Source organism: Nicotiana sylvestris, chromosome 10, assembly GCF_000393655.2.
Source record: "Nicotiana sylvestris chromosome 10, ASM39365v2, whole genome shotgun sequence".
Classification (NCBI taxonomy): Eukaryota; Viridiplantae; Streptophyta; class Magnoliopsida; order Solanales; family Solanaceae; genus Nicotiana; species Nicotiana sylvestris.
Window position 1 is genome coordinate 67,370,358 of NC_091066.1, and position 24,160 is coordinate 67,394,517.

Sequence of the window (24,160 nt, forward strand, 5' to 3'; positions counted from 1 at the left end):
GTTTTGAGGAACCAGTTGTGATCAGCTCCTTAGGGGGAAAAATGTAGAGATCTGATTCTCAGGGGGAATATCAATTCTAAGTTTGTCATCATCAAAAAGGGGGAAATTGAAGGTTACAAGTACCTTGGGCATAAGTACTTTACTTTATATTTTGATGATATAACAAACTTACCATCCAGAACCAGATAAGGAACCTGTTACACATCTAAAAGACCTTGAGATCACAAAGTTCCAGGTTGGGATCCAGCGTGGGATATAACTCAACTCTTCAAAGTGGAAGAAACAGCTGAGGGAACAGGTCCCTACCACTTCTCGAGGAGACTGTATGAAGTCAACTCTCCAGCAGGAAAGTTGCTGCATGCACACGCTACTACATATGAACAGTGCATCAGTCAACTTTCTATGGAAGTCTTTTTACCTACCTTGCTTACATTATTGTAAGTGATGTCACACACGTATAAATACAATAAAGGAAGGTAAAACAACTTACTTCATGAGAGAACCAGATAAAGGACCTGAAGCATGCCTGGTACAATCATTCAAGTTAATCGACTCAACATAATCTGGGCAGTGTGCCTTTAGATTCACATGAACCAGATTAGAGACCTGATCCCTTGGTGTTCCCCTGACAGAAGTATAAGTCAACTGTACAGCTGGAAAGAAATTGTAGAAAGTGATTGCTTGCAACTGTACACGCAACAGTGCAATAGACAGTGTAGCAGTCACTTCCCATTGAGAAGAGGCATGTACTAACCAAGATTTGACATCACTAAGGTGATGTCTTTTGTTGTATAAACCTGGTGCAAGGCACAAGACTTCCTCTAACACTTGCAAAAATCAGAAAAGGAAATATTCTCTCAAGTGCTAGCAACAACCTCTCTCAAGAACAAAGATGCTGCAACCTCAAGGACCTGATCCAAGATTGAAGATATCTTAAGTCCTTAGGTTTGTTGAGTCTTTGTTATTTGTTCTTTATTATAACTCCTATCTTGCTTTCTTAGACGCTATTTTTAGAAAACCCAATATCCGTAAACTCTCCAGTTTATGTTGTGACTAGGTTTAGTCATAAGTTAACGTCTTTATAATAGAGTTATTATAAAGTGGCTTGTAATAGTGTTATTACAAGTTAGAGTGAATAAAGTTTTTGTAATAGAGTTATTACAAAGTGGCTTGTGGTGAGAGTATCACAAGTTAGTTAAAGTCTTTGTAACTAGAGAGTCACAAAGTGTCTTGTGGTGAGAGTACCACAAGTTAGTTGAGTTGAATCCTTTGTAATAGAGTTATTACAAAGTGGCTTATAATAGGTGTTTACAAGTTAGTGAACTTGAAAGCCTACAAGTGTAGGGCGTGGTTTTTGTCCCCTTGAGTTGAGATTTTTCCACGTAAAAATCCTCTGTGTTCTTTACTTTCTGCCAAGCTACTGTGGGAAAAATTATAGAACCTGATTCTCTCTACTGGTTGGTTTTACAGTCTGTTGCTTACAGTAGGAACTTATAGAGAATCTGGTTCTCTATACAGTGGGAACTTATCTTTGTCTCATTTTACATACTGGTTCAGTAGTTAGCTCTGTAGGAACTGATATAGGACCAGATCTCTATACAGTTTTGTTCATTAATGTCTTCAGTGGAAACTCATAGAGAACCTGGTTCTCTATACATTCTGGTGGACGCTTAGTTTCTAACAAATAAGTTTTACAAGTTAGCTACAAGAAATGGCAATTTCGTTTTAGCACAACGAATGCTTATGTACTTTTGAAAATGGAAGGAATAAAGTAAAGTCCTTTTATTTCTATCTTATTTCTTATTTGAACGAAGAATTGATTTTATCATTTTAAAGTTAAACAAGTACTTCAAATGCTAGTGCCGTAATGAACAGGAGACGTCCTCTTCAAGAGCACCGTAAACATAAGAGGGCACTCTCTTATAATAACACTCACATTAAAGGGTTGATTTCGGAAGAACTTATACCCGAAATCCAAATGCTTTTGAGGGAGAATACTCCCAAAGCCTTGGATGATCAGGCGCAAATAGTAAAACTTGTGCAAACACTTAAACAAAAAAAAGATGCAAAGAAAAACTTGTGCAAATACTTACACAAAAAAGACGCAAAGAACAAACTTGCAAAATATTCAAACGAAAGTACGCTGAAAGGGAAACTTACACGATACTTGAACAAAAAGCATTTTTATTTACAAAAATGTGCCAAACGATAAAAGTACAAAAGTTTGAAAAGGAAATCAAGAACTAAACTATTGCATCTCCGGAACCCAGAGAAAGAGAAGCATTCGCGCCCCTAGGAGAAAGTGGGTAGATCTATCACCGGTTTGATATACAGGCTTTCTTCATTTTGGCCTTTAGCATCTTCCTTCTAGTTTCTCTTAAATTCTTGAGAACTCAGAATCGGAACCAGAAGAATCGATAGCATCAGGCCTGGACTGAAGACCCCTTTTAGCATTCAACTCTAGTTCATGGGCTTTAGCGATTTCGGCATCAAAGTCAATGACACCCATTTAGCCTCTTCCAAGATTTTTCTCCTCATGTTGCACATGGAATATGTTTTTTCAACAACGAGAGAAGATGCTCAACATTTAAGTTCTTCTTTAAGTTGGTCAACCTTGGCAGAAAATTTTTCCCGCATGGATCTAACGAACCGGAGACTAACATCAAGGTCACGGACAGTACGACTGAAAAGTATATTATGCTCAATGGTCCTTTTATGATTCTCCTCCAATTGGTCATACCTTACCCCGTCGGTAGCAAGCTATTCAGATTTGGAGTTCAAGACTACCTCCAAATTATTCAATCTTTCAGCGGAGGCAGCCTTACGATCAGATGCAGCAAGAACGACATTACGAATTCCAACACATTTTGCCCTAGCTTCTTCAAACTGAACTCTCAACGGGGAGACTTCTTGGCTAAGGGACTCTACTTCTTGCTCGCTTTGCTGCAACCAAGCCTCCACCATAACGGCCTCAACAACTTTAGCTTCCGACTCCGAGAAGTGAGTAACAATTTGGTCCCGCTCGGCCAAAAGTCAATCCCGCTCGGCGGTAAATTCCTCCTTATCTCAAATCAACCTTTGGAGACCCTCGGAATCAAGAAAGTTAGCCTGAAAAACAAATAATGCAAACTCAAAATTCTATTATATCAAAGATAGAAGAAATAACAAAGGAAACAAAGAATATACCGGTGCTGCATTGTGCATGGTATTGTTCAACAAACACTCTCCTGAGAGAGCTTGTATCTTTTCCCTATCTTTTTCTGAAGCCGAAGGCTTTAGATAGTTTGCAAGTTCCACCGGCTAGGACAACAGGTTGCATCCGGTGGAAAATAGAAACCAAAAAGGTAACGCTCTTCCTCCTTTGCGGATCTTCAGTGGGGAAACATAATTTTGCCACAATTTCCTATGAACTAGGGACTGGGGGATAGGGGCATCCTCTTCTCGGGCAGTTGAGGGCGGTGGAGATAATGTAGTAGTTTCTGGTGGTGAAGGAAAAATTGGTGATAAAGGAGACAAAGCTGATAGCGTTGAAGGATGAGAAGTGGCCGCTACAAGCGCATCGCTGTTTATTGGTTGCTCATCAATCGAAGATGCCAGGGACCCGACATTCAGCCTTATGGTACCGAGCACAACAAATAGGATCCGGAAGTGAGAGTTAGTATTTTTCACCATATTATACTCCCCCAGAGTGTCGAGGCATCATCCTCAATTGGTTTAACTAACTCAACAGATTGAGCAATCTGTTGAGTTGAGGAAGATCATCGTCTTCTATGTAGATAAGCCCTTTCCTCGCTGGCTTCCCCATCATCGTCAATCCTTACAATGTCTATAGCTATCCTAGGCAGGGGCCTCATCACCATAACTTTCAGAGATGACTCGGGAGCGGCACTCTTCGCCTTTTTATTTTTCCCCTGGCCATGGAGGAACGTCTTCTTTTTGGTTGTTTGTTCTTCGGTCGGGGACTCCAAGAAGAAGTACTCATCACAGAAGTAGGCCCGAAAACACCTGTCTGTGTAAAGCATCCTGCAGCAGCCTCGCCATATCAGTAGGATTAGCCAAAATGTCCTCCTCGGGGACGACAACTGAGCCCTGGGGTAGACCTAAATCCAACAAGAGAGATAAGTTAAACAATTTCCTTATACGAAAAGGTAAAAAAAAGATGAGTGTGGCTTACCATGGTTTTTGGCCTTCCACCTATATTTAAGGGATAGTTCTTTCCACGTATAGATCTCGTGCATAGTAACGTCCCAAACTTTTTGGACCCACTGGTCTAGGCCTCAACCCTAGATGGAACTCATCGAGTCGCTGAAATAAGTGAAAGAAGAAGGGATAATAACGATATCAAATGATCTTTAACAGAAGAAAAGACAAATAGTGAACTTACGAGTGTGGTTCTATAATTCCGGGAAGGATGAAATCATAGTTGGAATGATGTCCCTGGTGGTGACTGAAATTAACCATTCCATCAACCCACAGTCATTGTCATCATCCATGCTGGATAGCAGAGCATGGTGGTCATGCTTACTGAAATTTATCATTCCCCCACGGAAAATGTTGGGGGAATAAAGGTTCATCAATCGAGTTAGGGTTAGCTCTTCTCCCATCTCCTGGTACAGGTTTCAAAGACAAGCAAATATCCTCCATACAGAAGGACTTACCTGTGCCAAGCACACCTAGTAGCGGTGCAGAACTCCATGATGATAAAGTCAAGCTCCCCACTCAAAGATAACGGTCCCAAGATAAAGGGATACATGTAGAAATATGTAAAACCCTTCCTGGGTAAGGTTACCCGCTCCGCCAGGTCGGGAGCGATCTAAATCTTGACAGTGGCAGTCTTCCTTCACAGCAGGAATACTAGAAGGACAAAAGGAAGAATGATATACGCTAATGGCCCACGTACGAGGGTGAGCGGAAGGATACTTCTCTTTAAAGTCTTTGGTGGTAACAAAACTCTTTGGGATAATAGTGCTTACCGTAGGAGGAGCGGCGTCATCAGCTTTACCTGTGCTCTTTGAAGAACTAGGGTTTCTGGAAGAAGAGGCCATTTTTTATTAAAAAGGAGGGAAGGTTTTCTCTCAAGAAGAAGATAAAAGAAAGGTTGAATACAAAGTACGAGTTGAGTAAAAATAGTTTGAGAAAGTGTAGAGAATTATGAAGTGTAAATGAAGAGGTTTGATGCGTATAAGTAAAGTTATAGGCGGCTAAAATCGTGGCCATATTTACCTCGATAACTGGAAAAAGTGATACTAAATTGTAGGATGGCACGTATTCGGTGTATTAAATGTGGAGAGTTATACGTCTAATCAACCGTCAGAAACCTTTTAGAGGGGATCAGGGAATTTTCCTCAAAAAAGGTACTTCTACCAACTTCCCGGTGACATAAAGGTATGCCACCGGAAAGCAGGGGGACTATCTGTACGGGTAATATATGTTCAAATTTAATGATCGTATAAGAAAGTGACACGTGGTACAGAAAGCAGAAGATAGCTAAACCCGAAGGCAATGATCTCGATTGTCACCAGAGAAAATAATACTCATAACGACAAAATTAATTCCACCATCCGATAGTATCCAATAAAGAGTATTCTACAATATTAAGTGCATGATCCATTACAGAGAATATAAAATTCACTGCCCGCCATTACACATCCTTCAATAGCCCTCATAATTGTCATTAAAAAGGAGCTTAATCCTAGGACCTTATTCCCTATGTGCAGCTATAAATAGTGAGCTCTACCATCATTGTAAGGGGGACGAATTTTCTGACAAGCATACACTATATTCTATCAAAAGCTCAAAAACATTTTACTTTTTTGTCTATTTATATTTGTGAGCACCTAATTTTTGCCCTACATGAAAATAACTCCTAAATATAGACCAAAAATATTTTTAATTGATTTTTAGGAGTTTTTCTTTATTTAGTTGCATTTCATGCATTTTCAATATTTTAAAATCATAAAAAATTGTCATGTTTTAATTTCATGACATATTAGTTTTAATTTGCATTTAGGAATTTAATTTCATAATTTAATTGCATTCATTAAACAAAAATCACAAAAAATTACTACAATAGTCATGTCCACATTTTAGCTTTTAGTTTTAAATTAATTAGTGTTAAATTAGTAAAAAAAAAAGTAAAATTAACTTTACAAAATAATTTAAGGTAGAGCCTAATTTAGGATTTTATTTAGCTTGTTTAATTAATTCAACTAAATTTTTTTAAATCAAAGAAAGAAAGAAGAAAGTTGTCTTATTATTGAATTCAACTAAATCAAAGAAAGTTGTCTTATTATTGAATTGGGTCAAGGCTCAAGAGGCCCAAATCAAGATAAATTCGCCCCAAACCCACTTGCCCGACCCGTTTTTCCCTCACATTAAAAACCTAAACCTAGAAGCCCTAGACTCCTAGACCTTAGACCAAATATTCACCATTTCCCTTACAACAAACAACCTAGAGCCACCTTTCTTCAAAGACATCAATGGCTGTTTAAGATCAGTGAACACAACAGACCCAATTCGTCGCCCGTTTTCCGCCGGGATTCGCCAGAAATCAACCTCCCCATCCTCTTCTCTTCAATAACCCAGCAACGACCATCCCAAACGACCCATCTTCGACCTATAAAACCAACGACAGCAGCTCACACAAATGACCCCTTCTCTTGAACGAAAATGGCGGAAGCCCAGACCCCTCCCCTGCTTCATTCTCACATCTGACTCTTCACCCTCCCTCACTTCTCTGAAAAACGCATACACACAGACTTAAAACGAGAAAGAGAGGAAGTTTGCACTTCAAATTTTAGATCTAGAAAACTTCAAAAGAAGAGAAAAAAAATCGAAAAAAGAGATTAAAAGACCGTTTAGATTTTCTCTTCATGGTTTAATCATTTCTGGGTTTTGAGGGCTGTTTGAGTTATAAATTTGATGTTCGTCTGCTGATTTTGTTATTCCGACTCACTTTCGTCGAGTTTTTCTCGTCGAGTTTACATTTTTGTATTCAACAAATCTTCATGTATATAAAAAGAGGTCCGATTTAGTTGGTTTGTCGCTGCTGATTTTCTGCTGTAGAAACATGGCTGAGTTCGTTTTTCAGTTTTCCGACCTTAAATTTTATTTCCGGTGCTGTTTTCAAGGTAATCCTCTACTACCTCACATATTGTCTCCTAATGTACTGAAGTTTGATTTTTTTCAGATTTATTATAATATGAGATTGTTATCTTTCGTTGATTTACCTGCTATTACTAGTTAGATTTATGCACTTTGATTAGTTCTTAGCATGAGACACTTGCCATCTATTCAATGTTTGAAATCATGGTTCATTACTGATGCATCTGTTAGTATTGTCTGGATTCAAGTGATTTTAAATTTAGTTTCGACACAAAGTGAAGTGCTTATGAACTCGATGAAGATACATGTGGTATGGTGTTCTTGAAGTATAAGCATTCTGTTTGGTTTGATCCCAGCACATCTCTATATTTCATTATTTCAAATTAATTGTAGCTACATTAAGATCAAGGCATGGTGTTTGTTCTTAAAGTTATGTTGTCTAAAGTCTGATGGTTAAATGAGATACTATTGATGTTTCAGCTTGCATACGTGACCCAAAAAGCTTAGTTGATTATGTCTACATAAATCCATGCTTGCTCGTTTGTGTTCAATACGGGCAATTAATTTTGGTGACGCATTATTCTGTTAACGATGTATATATTTTATCTCATATGATGCTTCATTTCCCACCATTGTAAATTTTATTGTTAAAAGTAACTTTAGTGAACATTAGGAAACAATCCAATCATGAACACTCGTAGCTTACTTTAGGCGCGATTAATAAATCATCATGGCCATGGGTACGGTTCCCGTGGCATGGTCACGATTCATAATTCCCAAATTTGGGTGTGCATTTCATGTGATCCGATCGCAATAACTTTGAACAATAATAAAATAAATATGTCACGAATTACGGATGCATTTCATGTAGCGTGGTTCGCGGTGTATTCCAAAACGGCAAGTGTACGACAATTGTAACTTGTTCAAGAAATAATTCCATAAATCCTAAAAGTGAATTAAAATAATTAAAAGCGGTTATAAAGCTAAAAATGCACAAATAGGTATAAAATATGTAGTAAATAAGATAATAGGCCAATATTAATAGTTTAAGTGACCGTGCTAGAACCACGAAACCTGTGAATGCCTAACACCTTCTCCCGGGTTAACAGAATTCCTTATCTAAAATTTCTGGTTCGCAGACTTTTAAATAAAGTCAAATTTCCTCGACTTGGGATTTTATAATAAACCTGTGACTTGGGACACCAAAGAAACTATTCCAAGTGGCGACTCTGAAAAATAAATAAAATAATTTCATTTTGATTAATGTCACTTTAATTGGAAAAATCCCTTATATCCCCCTCGGGTGGGTAAAAAGGAGGTGTGACAATATTGTTCTTGTTGCTCCCGGTAGCTCTGCACCCAGAACCATGATATATGCCGACTATTTCGCTTTAAGGCTAAGTTTCGTATTTTTGTCTAATTCATCTTTTATTTTTTGATCAAATTAATTCACTTGTCTATAAACCACATATAAATTCAACTATTCCATTTTACGGGTAAACATCTACCAAGGAAGTGCATAACATTAAAACTCTAGTTATTTCATATTCTACTAACTCTATATATTTCAGGATGTTCTCATATTACAAACTCGCACAAACGCTGAAGTTAAACGAGAGTTGAGAGCAAAATAGCAAGGTATTTTGGAAGTAATTCATGTGTGATTCAAGTGTGCGAACTTGAAACTACATGAACTAGATAGAAGAACCAGTTCCAAGTGTCTATCTTTTATCCTAATTCAATTGTAGTAGGGCTTTTGAGTTGTGCCTTTCATCTTTCTCTAGAAGTATTTGTACTACATACTCTAAGTGTATTGTTCAAGTTACAGTTAACTTGAAATTATCACAACAGTCTCAGGCTAGTTTCCATAAAGGGTTAGAGGTAATACTTAGGTTTAGAAGTGTTTTGTAAATACCATTTTGGCTTAGTGATTTAGTGAAGTGTTGGGAAAATCCTACTAGGTAGTATGTCGTGATTTTTTCACCTTTTGAGCCAGGTGTTTTCCATGTAAAAATACTATATTCTTTACTTTCTGTATTTACTATTCCGCAATAGTAGCATAAAGAACACATATAAGAACCAGGTCCTTCTATAATCAGTGCACGCAAAAAATTGGATACCACACAAATCAACCCCTCATTTTATGTGGTATTGAAGTATAAAATATTAATTGGAATCAGAGCAGTTTATTCTTGAAGAGGTTAACACCTTAGGAGAATATTAAGATGGGTGCACCACCTGAAAATTGGGAAGGAGAATCCACTGCTAGACCACCACTCTTTAATGACCAGTACTACTCTTGGTGGAAGAACAAAATGAGAGATCACATTCAAGGAGAGGACTATGAGCTATGGAACATTGTCATTGATGGTCCACTAGCTACCTTGAAGAAAAATTCAGAAGGATTAGATGTGCCAAAGACAAGAGTGGATTACAATGTTGAGGACTTGAAGAAATGGAAGGAGAATGCTAAAGCCAAGAAATGGTTTGTTTTGTGGGCTTTGTCCAGATAAGTACATCAGAATCCAAGGTTGTTCCACTACTAAGTAAATTTGGAACACACTGCAAGTGGCCTACGAAGGAACAACTCAGGTGCTCAGTATGAGAACTGTTAGAAACTAAGTGTCCACCAAATTGTATAGAGAACCAGATTCCCTATCAGTTTCCACTATAAGCAACAGACTGTAAAACCAACCAGTATAGGGAATCAGATTCTCTAATTGTTCCCACATTAGCTCGGCATTAAATAAAGAACACAGAGGATTTTTAGGTGAAAAAATCCCAACTCAAGAGGACAAAAACCACGACCTACACCTGTAGGCTTTCAACTTCACTAACTTGTAAACACCTATTACAAGCCACTTTGTAATTACTTCGTTACAAAGAATTCAACTCAACTAACTTATGGTACTCTCACCACAAGCCACTTTGTCACTCTCTAGTTATAAAGACTTTAACTAACTTGTGATACTCTTATCATAAGACACTTTGTTACTCTCTAGTTACAAAGACTTTAACACTCACTAACTTGTAACAACACTATTACAATCCACTTTGTAATAACTCTATTATAAAGACTTCACAACTCGACTAACTCTAGCCAAGACACAAACATAAGGGTTTATGATTTATAAAGGGTTTCCTATACAATGCTTCTAACTAAGCTAAGTAGAAGTTATAAATGAAGAACAAATAACAAAGACTCAACAAACCTAAGGACTTAAGATATCTTCAATCTTGGATCTGGTCCTTGAGGTTGCAACAACTTTGTTCTTGAGACAGATTGTGGCTAGATCTTGAGAGAATATCACAGAAAATGCTCAAGTGAAAGTGTTGTTCCTTGCACCAGGTTGTTATACTACAAAAGACATCACCATGGTGATGTCAATTCACAATGGTGATGTCAAATCTTGGTTAGTACATGCCTCTTTCCAATGGAAAGTGATTGTTGCACTGTTTGCCGTACTGTCACGTGTACAGTTGCAGGCAGTCACTTTCTGAAGTTGCTTTCCAGCTGTATAGTTGACTATACTTCTGTCAGGGGAACACTAAGGGATCAGGTCCCTAATCTGGTTCTTATGAATCTAAAGGCACATTGCCCAGATTATCTTGAGTTGATTAACTTGAATGATTGTACCAGGCATGCTTCAGGTCTTTTATCTGGTTCTCTTATGAAGTAAGTTGTTTTACCTTCCTTGATTGTATTTATACGTGTGTGGCATCACTTACAATGATGTAAGTAAGGTAGGTAGACAACCTTCCATAGTAAGTTGACTGCTGCACTGTTCCTGTATAATAGTATGTGCAGGCAGCAACTTTCCTGCTGGAGAGTTGACTTCATACAGTCTCCTCAGGAACTGATAGGGACCTGTTCCCTCAGCTGTTCCTTCCACTCTGAAGAGTTGAGTTATATCCCACACTGGATCCCAACCTGAAACTTTGTGATCTCAAGGTCTTGTAAATGTGCAACAGGTTTCTTATCTGGTTCTGGATGGTAAGTTTGTTAGATCATCAAAACATAAAGTAAAGTACTTATGCCCATGGTACTTGTAACCTATCAATTTTCCTCTTTTTGATGATGACAAACTTAGAATTGATATTCCCTCTAAGAACCAGATCTCCACATTGTTCCCCCTACTAATCATCCATATTCCCCATAAGAACCAAAGCTAAGGAGCTGATCACAACTGGTTCCTCAAGTTTGTTTGGCAAATCATCAAAACTCAAAGTACCATAACTTATCAATTTCTCCCTTTTTGATGAATGACAAACCAAGAATTATTCCCCCTGAGAATCAAATTCCTTACATGCACTGATCACATTTGGTGCGTACCCAGTTCGTTGAGAACATTTTTCATCATCAAAACATGACATAGTGTAACTTAGAGCAATTTCCCCCTTTTTGATGATGAAAAACCCAAAATTAATATTCCTTTTATGAACTAGATTCCTCACATGTTTCCCTGCGGATCAGACCTATAACCAACATATTATCAGCAACGTTCCCCCTGCGAAGTAGAGCTATTTTTCATGCACTACAATATATCAATTTGATTTTGTTCCTCCCCTATGTTGACACCTATATAACTTTCATGCACATCTATCTTTCACCAAGCAGAGCAGACTTTTACACCCATGTTGACACTTATATAACTTCCCCCTTTGGCATCATCAAAAATAATAATAGAAGAAGCACAACCAAAAAGAAGTTCAGCAACATTAACTCATGCCACTTGGGCAATACAGCATAAACAATTACAAGAAAAACAAGTGAGTGCCATTGCACAAAATAGAGTGATTGCTCATAGTGGAGTAATTATAATAAAAGCACAGTAGTTTCAATGTCATCAAATATAGGGATCAAAAGAAGATAAGAATTCAAGGGAATTTAGAAGGAGTGAAAGACCTGGATCACTGGGCAGGAGGAAAAGTAAGGGTCTAAGGCCTTGATGAGCTTGCCCATTCATTCATTTACTCTCCTTTTATCAATGATCATCTGCTCTCTCAGTTCCTCCACATGTTTCCTCAATCTTTCATTCTCACCCTTCAACTTAGTATTCTATTCTGCCTAGGGTCTATGAGGACCTAGTGCTCAACCTATCTAAGTAGGCTGAACCATCAATCAGATCACCAAGAATCTTCCCGAGCTTCTTCTCATCAAGAAAAAACTCAGCCCCATGCACATATAACATCAGAGTGTCACATAAAACATAGAAGTTTTTACTTCTTCTTCATAAACGTTGGGACTTGGAGGAACAAAGAGGTGATTCTATTTTTTCGAACTCAACAATGTCAAGAGGTTCTTCCATTTTTCAGCAATATCAGAGTCAACATTCTGCCTAACAGCACTTTTGAGACTTCAAAGTCTTCTACCTCTCCAAACCTGATGAGTCAACCTTTTGCTTCTGTAAGGAACCAGGTTTCTTACTCACACTACCCTTTCGTTCCTAGAGCATCCATGTATCCCTCTTTTTCTTCTTCTCAATCTGTTCACCCTTGTCATCTGCTGCATCTTTCTCAGCAACCTTTTCTTTACTTCATTCTCTCTTTCACAATCACATCAGCAGGTTATACTACTTCATTATCAATCAGCCTATTTTTTATCAATCCTTTTTACTGGATCGGAAGTTCGTTTAATCATAAAACTCAAAGAGAAAAAGATCATCATTAAAATTGACTTCATGAGAAGGACTTAAGGGATCAGGTCCCTTATTCAGTCCTCACATTTACCAATTTCTCCATCCTTCAAGACTTTCACACATCCAATAACTTCAGCCTCATACTCTAGAATATTAGATCTACCTTGTTCCCTTTTAGTTAAACTTCCATCAAAATCTACCAAAGACTTTTTGGGGTTTTGATTCTAATGGAGTTAGGATTTTGGAAAGTGAGAGAGTTGATTTCACTTCTGGCATATTTGGAAAGAAGGATTCTTTTGAGACAAGGTTGATTTTGGTTTTAAAGAAAAGAATCGGTTTTAATTGGGTGTACGATAAAGAAGTGCCTTTTTGGGGCAAAGGGTCAGTTCAGAAATGGTTTAATATTTTAGACTTCAAAAGTTAGGAGGAGAGGCAGGAGAAAGGCAGAAATAAATTAATGACATGACACTTCAGTAGCTTAAAAAGGCATATAAGTATTGGTGAGACTACTAACCTGAGTCACAGGAACCAGGTTCCTTGATGGTTTTTGAAAATTTTGAGCAAAGACTCCTAGAAGTCCTATGTCACTCTTACTTATTTTTGTCCAGAAACTGCCATACGTGTATACCTGTGACAGTATAGATTTGAGTTAGATGTCGCCGAAAAAGACTTTTTAGCATTGTACATTTCCTTCTTAACATAGCCAATCATCGAGGGACCAGGTCCTTAGTTGAGCTTGATCAACCCCATATCCAGACGATTTCTTTTAAAATGTTCCCTGCTCAGCGCCTTGGTGATGATGTCTGCTACCTGGTCCTCCGTCTTCCAAAATTTCATACAAATCAGAACCTTTTCAAGATTATCCCTCAAGGAATGATGTCGCATATTAATATATTTTGTCCTCTTGTGTTGTACCGGGTTCAAGCTATAAATATACCAAAGTCTTCAAGATGTTGCTTGATCTATACTAGTTGATCCCAACAAGAAGCAACAACCACATATTCAGCTTCAGCAATAGGAAGAGCCACACAGTTTGTTTCTTTGTACCCCATGAGATCAAGCATGACCCCAGAAAATGTGTCGTTCCAGATGTGCTATTCTATCCACCCGATATTCAACATAATCAATATTAGCATATCCAACCAATTCAATGTTATCTACCGAGGGATAGTATAGAACCAGGTCCTGCATCCCTTAGAGATATCTTAGGATTCTCTTGGCAGCTTTCAGATGAGATTCTTTTGGATTTGATTGAAACCCGGCACACAGACCCACACTAAAAACAATATCTGGTCTGCTACAGAAGTGACCCTATGATACCTCTATACATGGTCTGATTTATAGGGAACCAGGTTCATCCATTCTAGAAAAGTAGCTGTGGTGATGGGAGTGTCAATGATTTTTGATGTCTCCATGTCAAATCTCTTCAGCAGCTTCTTGATGTACTTCTGTTGTCTTATCATTGTCCCCTTGGGAATTTGCTTCACTTGAAAATCTAAGATAAAATTCAGTTCCCCCATCGTACTCATTCTAACTCACTTCCCATCCCATGAATTTTGTAAATTCCTCACATTGAGAGTCAATTGTTGCTCCAAAGATAATGCCATCAACATAGATCTGTACAATGAGTAGGTTCCTTCCTTGTTTCTTCAGAAAAAGAGTGTTGTCAATTTTCCCTCTTGTAAAGCCATTTTTTAGAAGGAATTTTGACAACCTTTCACACCAAGCACGGGGAGCCTGGCTCCTATAACTGTTTTGTTAGTAGGTCGTGGAACCAGGTTCCACACACTGTTCCTTTCAAGTTGACGGAGCTCTTTTTGCATAGCTATAATCCAGTCAACATCTTTCAATGCTTCCTTGATATTCTTAGGCTCTATTTGAGAGAGAAAGGCTGAGAAGGCAAGTGAGTTTCTTGTCTTTATCTGGTTTGAATTCCTCAGCAGCTGGAGTTCTATGTGCAACATCCACAACTCTGTTTTCTGCTTCAGATATTGTGATAGAGGGATCAAGTTCCTCTATGTCGGCTGGAGTCTCATCATCAGTTCTGAGGAACAACGTCCATGTAAATATGGAGTAGTCATCTATAATGACAAAAATACGTACCTCTTTCCTCCTCTACTGGGCATACTCATAGGTCCACATAGATCCATAAGGAGGAGATCAAGTGGCCTTGAGATGCTAACTTCCTTTTTGGGCTTGAAAAAAGATCTGACTTGCTTTCCTTTTACACATGCATCACACACCCTGTGATCCTTGAAGCTTGACTTGAGCAGACCACGAACCAAGTCCTTCTTGATTATTTTGTTACGCAACGTGAAACTTGCATGACCTAGCCTTATGTGCCATAGCTCAGCATTATCATTAACAAGACTCAGACAGCTAAGATCCCATTGTCACTGATTTGGAAAATACCCAGCAAGCTATACTTCAAACCCTTCACGAATACGCATTTTCAATAGAGTGGGAAAGAGACTTCCCGATCCTTGCAACTCCCAGAATGTATCTCTTCTTGCCATTTTCAAAGGATACACTCTCTCATTGCAGGGCCTTGAGTGAGAGGACATCATTCATTCTTCTAATTTTATGCTTGAGCAACCACTATCCATGTACCATTTTTGCTTTTGACTGCTACCTCTCACTTCAGCCTGCACACTAAATCTATGATTAGACTTAGGAATTCAAGCCAGCTTGGGTCCCTTATAATGATACAACAGGCAGATCAAACTTCTTTTTGCCCATGTAGGTAGCACATATTTTATTTTTTGGAAACCAGGTTCGTCATCAGTACGCCTCTTTTCAACAAAAACTTTATTTTTCTGCAAAGACTGAATTTTAACTTTACAAGAGTCCTGTAATGACCAGTTTGACCGCAGTGAGTGCACAACCTATTATCAGCCACAATTACATACTTGCTATGGGGATTATATGAGGTTTTAGCCTTTTGGAACCCGATTCCTTGCATGTTTCCACCATTACTCATGTATATAGACGTTGTTACATCAGAGGACTGAGTCCATTTAAGTGACTTATCAAGATCATTTTTAACCCTTTTTTAAATCCTCCTTAAGTGGTCTATTTTTTTCAAGCTCAGTAACAAGACTTGTTTTAACTTTTTTAAGCTCACTCTCAAGCTCAAGTTTAACCTCACTAGCCACATCTTTACCCTTAGTGTTGTCCATCCATTTTTATTTTGTTCTTTTAACAAGATATATTCTCTAGTTACTTCTTCCACTTGTTCCTTCAAGTCTATAATGGAAACTACCATATCATCCTTCTCTTGTTCTATGTCACCAATTTCTTCTGTTAAAGCATTTTTCTCATTAATGAGGCTATGATAGGCATCAATCTACACATTTGCTAAGGACGTCAATTTTTTCTTAGAGTAAGTTTTTAAATTTCTTTGAACATCAAGAAAACTTACCTCATCTTCCTCATTGTCCTCGTCATCATCAGATTTAGCCATAAGTGCAAAGATTGACTCATATTCATTGTCAACAACCATCATAGATGCATCTCCTTAGTCATCCTCACCTTCAGATTCACTGGAGGAATCTCCCCAGTCAGCCAAAGCTTGCTTCACCATGTCGTCAACAAAATCTCTTCTTTTGAATTTCCTGTTAGGGATTGGGTTCCTCTTAGCTACCTTATCAGTGTTGGTTTAGTAATGATCCTACTTATGAAGAGGGCAGTCTTTAATAAAGTGTCCAGGCTTTCCACACTTATGGTAGCAATCATTTCCTTTGAAATTCCTGCTGGAACTTCCTTTCTTTGGGATCCCACCAATTTTACGAACCATCTTTTGAAATCTTCGAGTGAGATACGTCATTTCAGATTCATCACTACTTGAGTCAGTGAGGGTAGCTTTGAGAACCAAGTTCCTCTCCTCATTGGTTTCTCTTCTTTCAAGATCCTTCTTTATCTTTATCTCATATGTTTTGAGATTTCCAATAAGCTCATCAATAGTCAGCTTCTGCAGGTCTTTGGCTTCAGTGATAGCATTAACCTTACTCTCCCAGGAACCTGGTAGAACACTGAGTATCTTTCGGACCAACTTGTTGTTTGGAATGATTTCACCAAATAAATGAAGCTCATTGATTATGGAGGTTAAATGGGTATGCATCTATTGAGTGAACTTATGCTCTTCCATTTTAAAGAGTTCATTTCACCAAGTGAATGAAGCTCATTGATTATGGAGGTGAAATGGGTATGCATCTCATGAATGGACTCATGCTCTTCCATTTTAAACATTTCATACTCAGTTGTAAGCATATCTATTTTGGACTGCTTTACTTGAGTAGTTCCCTCGTGCGCTGTTTGAAGAGCCTCCCAAATTTCCTTGGCAGATTCATATGCCGAGATACGATTATACTCGTTTGGTCCAATACCACACACAAGAATCTTCTTCGCCTTTAAGTTCTTCTCAATAGCTTTTCGGCCAGCTCCATTGTATTATTTTCTTGTTTTTGGAACAATCCTTATTCCTTCTCCAACAGCCTTCATAGGGACAAAAGGACCATTACAAATCACATCCCAAAGCTCAGAGTCCTCAGCCATTATGAAGCCATGCATTCTTGTTTTCCACCAAGCATAGTATTGGCCATTAAATCTTGGTGGTTAGTATGTTGATTGTCCTTCCTCGAAGTTTGGTGGAGCGGCCATGAAGATCCTTTCTAGGTGTTAAACTTTTAGAAAGAACCCGCTCTAATACCATTTGTTAGAAACTAAGCGTCCACCAGACTATATAGAGAACCAAATTCTTTATCAGTTCCCACTATAAGCAACAGACTGTAAAATCAACCAGTATAGGGAATCAGGTTCTCCAATTGTTCTCACAGTAGCTCGGCAGTAAATAAAGAACACAGAGAATTTTTATGTGGAAAAATACCAACTCAAGGGGACAAAAACCATGCCCTACAGCTGTAGGCTTTCAACTTCACTAACTTGTAAACACATATTACAAGCCACTTTGTAATGACTCAATTAAAAATAATTCAACTCAACTAACTTGTGGTACTCTCACCACAAGCCACTTTGTGAGTCTCTAGTTACAAAGACTTTAACTAACTAGTGATAATCTTATCACAAGTCACTTTGTCACTGTCTAGTTACAAAGACATTAACACTCACTAACTTGTAACAACACTGTTACAAGCCACTTTGTAATAACTCTATTACAAAGACTTCACAACTCGACTAACTTTAGCCAAGACACAAACACAAGGGTTTATGATTTATAAAAGGTTTCCTACATAATGCTTCTAACTAAGCTAAGTAGGAGTTACAAATGAAGAACAAATAACAAAGACTCAACAAACCTAAGGACTTAAGATATCTTCAATCTTGGATCTGGTCCTTGAGGTTGCAGCAACTTTGTTCTTGAGACAGATTGTGGCTAGCACTTGAGAGAATATCACAGAAAATGCTCAAGTGAAAGTGTTGTTCCTTGCACCAGGTTGTTATACTACAAAAGACATCACCATGGTGATGTCAAATCTTGGTTAGTACATGCCTCTTTCCAATGGGAAATGACTGTTGCACTGTCTGCTGGACTGTCGCGTGTACAGTTGCTGGCAGTCACTTTCTGTAGTTGCTTTCTAGCTATATAGTTGACTTATACTTTTGTCAAGGGAACACCAAAAGATCAGATCCCTAATCTGGTTCTTGTGAATCTAAAGGCACATTGCCCAGATTATCTTGAGTCGATTAACTTGAATAATTGTACCAGGCATGCTTCAGGTCCTTTATTTGGTTCTCTCATGAAGTAAGTTATTTTACCTTCCTTGATTGTATTTATACGTGTGTGACATCACTTACAATATATAAGCAAGGTAGGTAAATAGCCTTCCACAGTAAGTTGACTGTTGCACTGGTCTTGTACAGTAGCGTGTGCAGGCAGCAGCTTTCCTGCTAGAGAGTTGACTTCATACAGTTTCCTCAGGAACTGATAGGGACCTGTTCCCTTAGTTGTTCCTTCCACTTTGAAGAGTTGAGTTATATCCCACGCTGGATCCCAACCTGGAACTTTGTGATCTCAAGGTCTTGTAAATGTGTAACAAGTTCCTTATCTGGTTCTGGATGGTAAGTTTGTTTGATCATCAAAATATAAAGTAAAGTACTTATGCCCAAAGTACTTGTAACCTATCAAGAACTTTGTTGTGAAGGATGGATAAACCATTCAGGAGATGTACACAAGATTCACTACATTGACAAATGAACTAAAATCTCTTGGAAGGATTATCCTTGAAGAAGAAAGAGTCGAGAAGATACTCACTAAGGTTTTGCCAATCACTTGGGAGAGCAATATCACTTCCATCCAAGAATCAAAGAATATTGCCACTCTCCTACTAGATGAATTGATCGGGAGTTTCACTGTCTATGAACTTAGGAGACAAACCATGAAAATGAATGTACCTAAGAAAGGAAAGGAAAGGAAAGGATGTACCTAAGCACTTATGGCCATTGGAGAATCTGATGAAAAAATTGAGGTAGATATCTTTCATCTCAAAGACAAGAATAAATTTTTCTCTAAAAAAAGATTATCTGAGTTATTACTCGAATTAATTGATGAATCTGAGGATGTGAATAATGAAAAGGAACAACTGTCAAAAGAATGTGTGGTTTTGAAAGCCAAGTGCAAAAACCTGGAACTTAATGCTTGTGAAACTAAAAGTGAAAATACTGTGTTGAAGAATCAGGTTCATTCACTTCATACAACTATCCTACAACTTAGCTCTGAAAATTTAAAATTGAAATTAGGAACAGGCAAAAAGACAGTTGATCACACACAACTCACGTTAGAAGAAAATGTAGGAAAAATAAAAGATGAGTTGTATAAGAGGGATGAACTGGTAAGAGTCATAAAGAAGGATCTGAAAAGTTTAAGCATGAGCTATATAGAACTTGTAAATGGAACAGGTCCTCCAATGCACATTCATGGCTACAAAAACATCATAGTGGCAATAGAAGAACACTTGGCTTTGGGAACTCTGTATCTAAGTGGGATCCCAAAATAAAGTACCTCACACTCTCTGAGAACAAGATTTGCACACAATGTGGTCACTGGTCACTGCAAGAGTGAATGCACTGCAAAAGAGAAGGCAAGTCCAAAGAAGAAAAAATTTGTTCTAGGGAAAAATAGGCTGCCAAGTTGGGCTAAAAAGAATTTGATTTATCTTTTTGCCTATAGAAAGGGACCCAAACTAGTTTGGGTTCCTAAGACTAACCCCTGATTTCTTTTGCAGATCTAAGGGAAGGGAAGCAGCCAAATATAGTACATAGACAGTGAATGTTCTAAGCATATGACAAGAAGCAAGAACCAGTTCCTTTCACTTGAGGACCTTAAAGGGGGTATTGTCTCCTTTGGAAACGAAAAGAAAGGTGAAATAATTGGGGTTGGAAAGGTAGGTAAGACTGATTCTCACTCTATTGAGAATGTCTACTTGATAGATGGACTGAAATACAGTCTAATAAGTGTATCACAATTGTATGATAAAGGTAACATTGTAGCATTCACCTCTACAACATGCTTTGTGATTAATCTACCACTGACAAGATAGTTTTGCAGGAAAAAAGAATGAATAACATATATGTGGTGGATCTGTCCATATTTTCAAAAAATGAACTCACTTGCTTAATTAGGTTGGATAATGATCCCCTCCTTTGGCACAAGAGACCTGGACATGCCAGTCTAAGCCAACTTAACAAATTTGTCTCCAAGAACTTGGTGATAGGCCTGCCTAACATTATGTTCAAAGAAGATAAAGTTTGTGAGACTTGTGCAAGGGAGAAGCAGGTAACATCCTCTTTCAAAAGCAAGAAAATGGAAAGCACCACCAGGACGATGAAACTAGTTCATATGGATCTTTGTGGACCAATAAGAACATTGAGCAGATGTGGTAAGAGATATGTTATGGTGCTTGTTGATGGTTACTCTAGGTTTACTTGGACACTGTTTTTGACATCTAAAGATGAAGCATTTGACATGTTCACTTCTTATATTAGAAAAACTCAAAAAATAACTAGGTAATCAACTTGCATTAATTAGGTCTGATCATGGTACTGAATTTGAGAATGCTAAATTTGCTGAATTTTGTGATGAGCATGGAATAAATCATAACTTTTCTGCTCTAAGGACTCCACAACAAAATGGAGTAGTTGAAAGAAAGAATAGGACATTGGAAGAAATGGCTAGGACTATACTTCTTGCTATTAAACTGCCACACAACTTTTGGGCAGAACTGTGAACACTGCATGTTACATTATAAATAGGTGCATGACTAGACCTATTGTTAAGAAGACTCCTTATGAGTTACTTAAAGGGATAAAGCCAAATATATCCCATCTTAGGGCATTTGGATACAAATGCTTTGTGTACAATAATGGTAAAGACTCCCTAGGTAAGTTTGATCCTAGAAGTGATGAAGGAGTATTCTTGGGATATTCTTCACATAGTAAAGTTTATAAGATTTATAACAAAATAACTATGTGTGTAGAAGAAAGTGTACATGTGATTTTTGATGAAACTAACATACTCTCTAAGAGGCAAGAATATGCTGATAAAGCAATTGGGCTGGTAAGAAACTCAAATGAAACCACAACCCAGACTGAAGCTGCACCAGAGGAAGGAATAGGTGATGGAACATGTCCTTCCACCCATGGAAACCTGATAGGGGGAACTGAACAAAGAGGAACTGATCCCCAAACCTCGAGGGAACCTGTCCACGAACTTGTTCCTTAGTAACAAAACATTAAAGGAAAATCAAAGGGAAACTAGTTGGTCGTGAAACCACACAAGTATCAAAGTTCTCATCCCATTGAGAACATAATCATTGATCCAACCTCTAGAATCACAATTGAATCTTCTTTGAAGAATCTTTGTGCTTTTGATGTTTTTTGTCTCTTATTGAACCTAAAAATATTGTTGAGGCTTGGAAGGATGTAGACTAGGTAAATGTAATGCAAGATGAACTCAACCAATTTGAGAGAAGTCAAGTTTGGCAAGACCCAAGGACATATAAATAACTAGCATATAATGGATCTTCATAAACAACTTGACGAAGATGGAACATTTACATGGAACAAGGCAAGATTGGTGGTTCAAGGATATAGTCAAGAGGAGGACATAGACTGTGATGACACTTTTGCTCTAGTTATAAGATTGTAAGCAATTAGACTCCTTAAAGCCTTTGTTTCTTACATGGAATTCACTCTCTATCAGATGGATGTCAAGATTGCCTCCCTCAATGGCTATCTAAAGGAAGAAGTATTTATCTAGCAACCTCTGGGCTTTGAAAGCAAGTAATTTCCTGATCATGTGTACAAGCTTGACAAGACACTTTATGGGCACAAGTAGGCTCCAAGAGCATGGTATGAAAGATTGTTAAAATTCTTGCTTGAGCATGGCTACAAGAGAGGTAAAGACAATACTTTGTTCTTGAAAGAAAAAAGTAAGGATCTCTTGGTAGTTCAGAAATATGTTGATGATATAATCTTTTGAGCAACTACTGATAGGTTAAGTGAAGAATTTGCTAAACTAATGGGGAGTGAATTTGAAATGAGTATGATGGGTGAGCTTAATTTTTTTTAGGCTTACAAATTAAACAAAATTCAAATGAAACTATGATCCATCAACAGAAGTATGTGAAAGAGTTGCTTAAAAGGTTTAAAATGGAAGATTCCAAAGAAATCAACACTCTTATAGTAATAGCAACAAAATTGGATACAGATGAACCTTGATCAGAAGATGTATAGGGGAATGATTGACTCTTTGTTATATCTCACTATTAGTATACCTAATATTTTTTCCAGTGTAAGCCTTTGTACTAGATTTCAGGCAAATCCAAAGGAGTCTCACTTGACTGTTATCGAGAGTATCTTGAGATACCTAAAAAGGCACCACTGACATTTGTCTATGGTATCCAAAATGTAGTAATTTCAACTTAGTGGGATATGATAATAATGATTATGTAGGTTTTCTTATGGATATAAAGAGCACCTCAGGTATGACACACTTTCTTGGCTCATGTCTTATGTCTTGGGCTACCAAAAAGCAAAATTCTGTGGCCTTGTCTACTACTGAAGCTAAGTATATGGTTGATGCCTCATGTTGTGCTCAATTGTTGTGGATCAAACATCAATTGATGGACTTTGGAATTGATGTAGGTTGTATCCCCATCTTTTGTGATAACACTAGTGTAATTAGTATAACCAAGAACCCGATTCATCACAAAATAGCTAAGCACATAGATGTTAGACATCACTTTTTGAGGGACAACCATGAAAAAGGATTGATCACTGTAGAATTTTGTGCTACTGACAAGCAAATAGCTGACATCTTCACAAAAGCTCTAAGTAGAGATCACTTTGAAAGGAACAAGTTAGAATTAAGGATGATTAAGATCACCTAAAAAACTAATTCTAACTTAATAATTGGTTATATAATTTGTGAATTTTGTACATAATTAGATTAGATTTTGTTCAGTCTCACACTTTCACTAGTATACACAAGAGAATTCTCAGTGAAGAACTTGATTCATCAAGATTATATGGTATGCACTCTCCACTCTGCATATTTTGAAATAATTATAATTGGATCATGATCAAAAAGAGAGTGACATTTAATCCCAATCTCCCTCAAAGCTTATCCATTACAAGCGAACTAGTTTCACCAAAAAGAGTCCCACACGGCATAATCGCCTAGATTCTAGGGAAGACTCCAACGTCTTTTCAAATAGACTTTCCCAGTTTGATTAGACTTCTGAGCTTCTAAAAAGCTACCGTTATCCACTTAAACTCTCCCTCTTTAAATTGATTTGGCCTTACCCATTTTCTCACTTCTAAATTTTTAGCCGCCAAATATTCTCTCTATATTCTCCCATCTCTTCTATACGCACATCTACATACATCAATGACAAACCTTTCTAAAAATCCCTCACCACCACCAAAAGAATCATCAACTACACCATCAATCACACTTTCAACCACACTCACCTTTAATAAAGGAAGGTTCAAGATGCTTGCTCGTAAAATAGTCACTGGAGGATAACAAATCAAAAAAATAAATGAGAAATTGAGGGTAAGCCAGGTAGAAGAACCCCATAAATCTAAAGAATCATCTAAGTCTGCAACTAAGGGGAAATAAACTATTTCATCTTAAACAGAACGGGTAACATCTGGTCTTAAGATGGCGTCTGAGGTAATTTTTGGACTTGCTAAGAATCTGAAGAACATATTTGTTCTGGTTGGAACTATTACTATGGTAGAAACCACTGAATCTGAAAAAATTTGTAGTAAAAAAAAAAGAAAAAAAGAAAAAAAGAAAAAAGAAAAAGAGAGTAAGGGTGCTCAAGTTGATGTGAGGGGAAAGGGAAAAGAAAGAGTTATTGAATCTTCACCTAATCCTACTTAGTTGACTGAGG

At 37.7% G+C, this 24,160-nt stretch overlaps 1 protein-coding gene across 1 annotated transcript; it reads left to right on the top strand.

Moving 5' to 3' along the window:
* Positions 1–19,195: 19,195 nt before the first annotated feature.
* LOC138879462 (uncharacterized) lies at positions 19,196–19,756 on the top strand. Its single transcript, XM_070159073.1, has one exon. It carries the CDS (start codon positions 19,196–19,198, stop codon positions 19,754–19,756), a length of 561 nt encoding a protein of 186 aa, XP_070015174.1.
* Positions 19,757–24,160: the final 4,404 nt, after the last annotated feature.

What these genes read in the sequence shown, in the direction of transcription:
- LOC138879462 (XM_070159073.1), top strand. Translation starts at nt 19,196, where the DNA reads ATGGCCATTGGAGAATCTGATGAAAAAATTGAGGTAGATATCTTTCAT.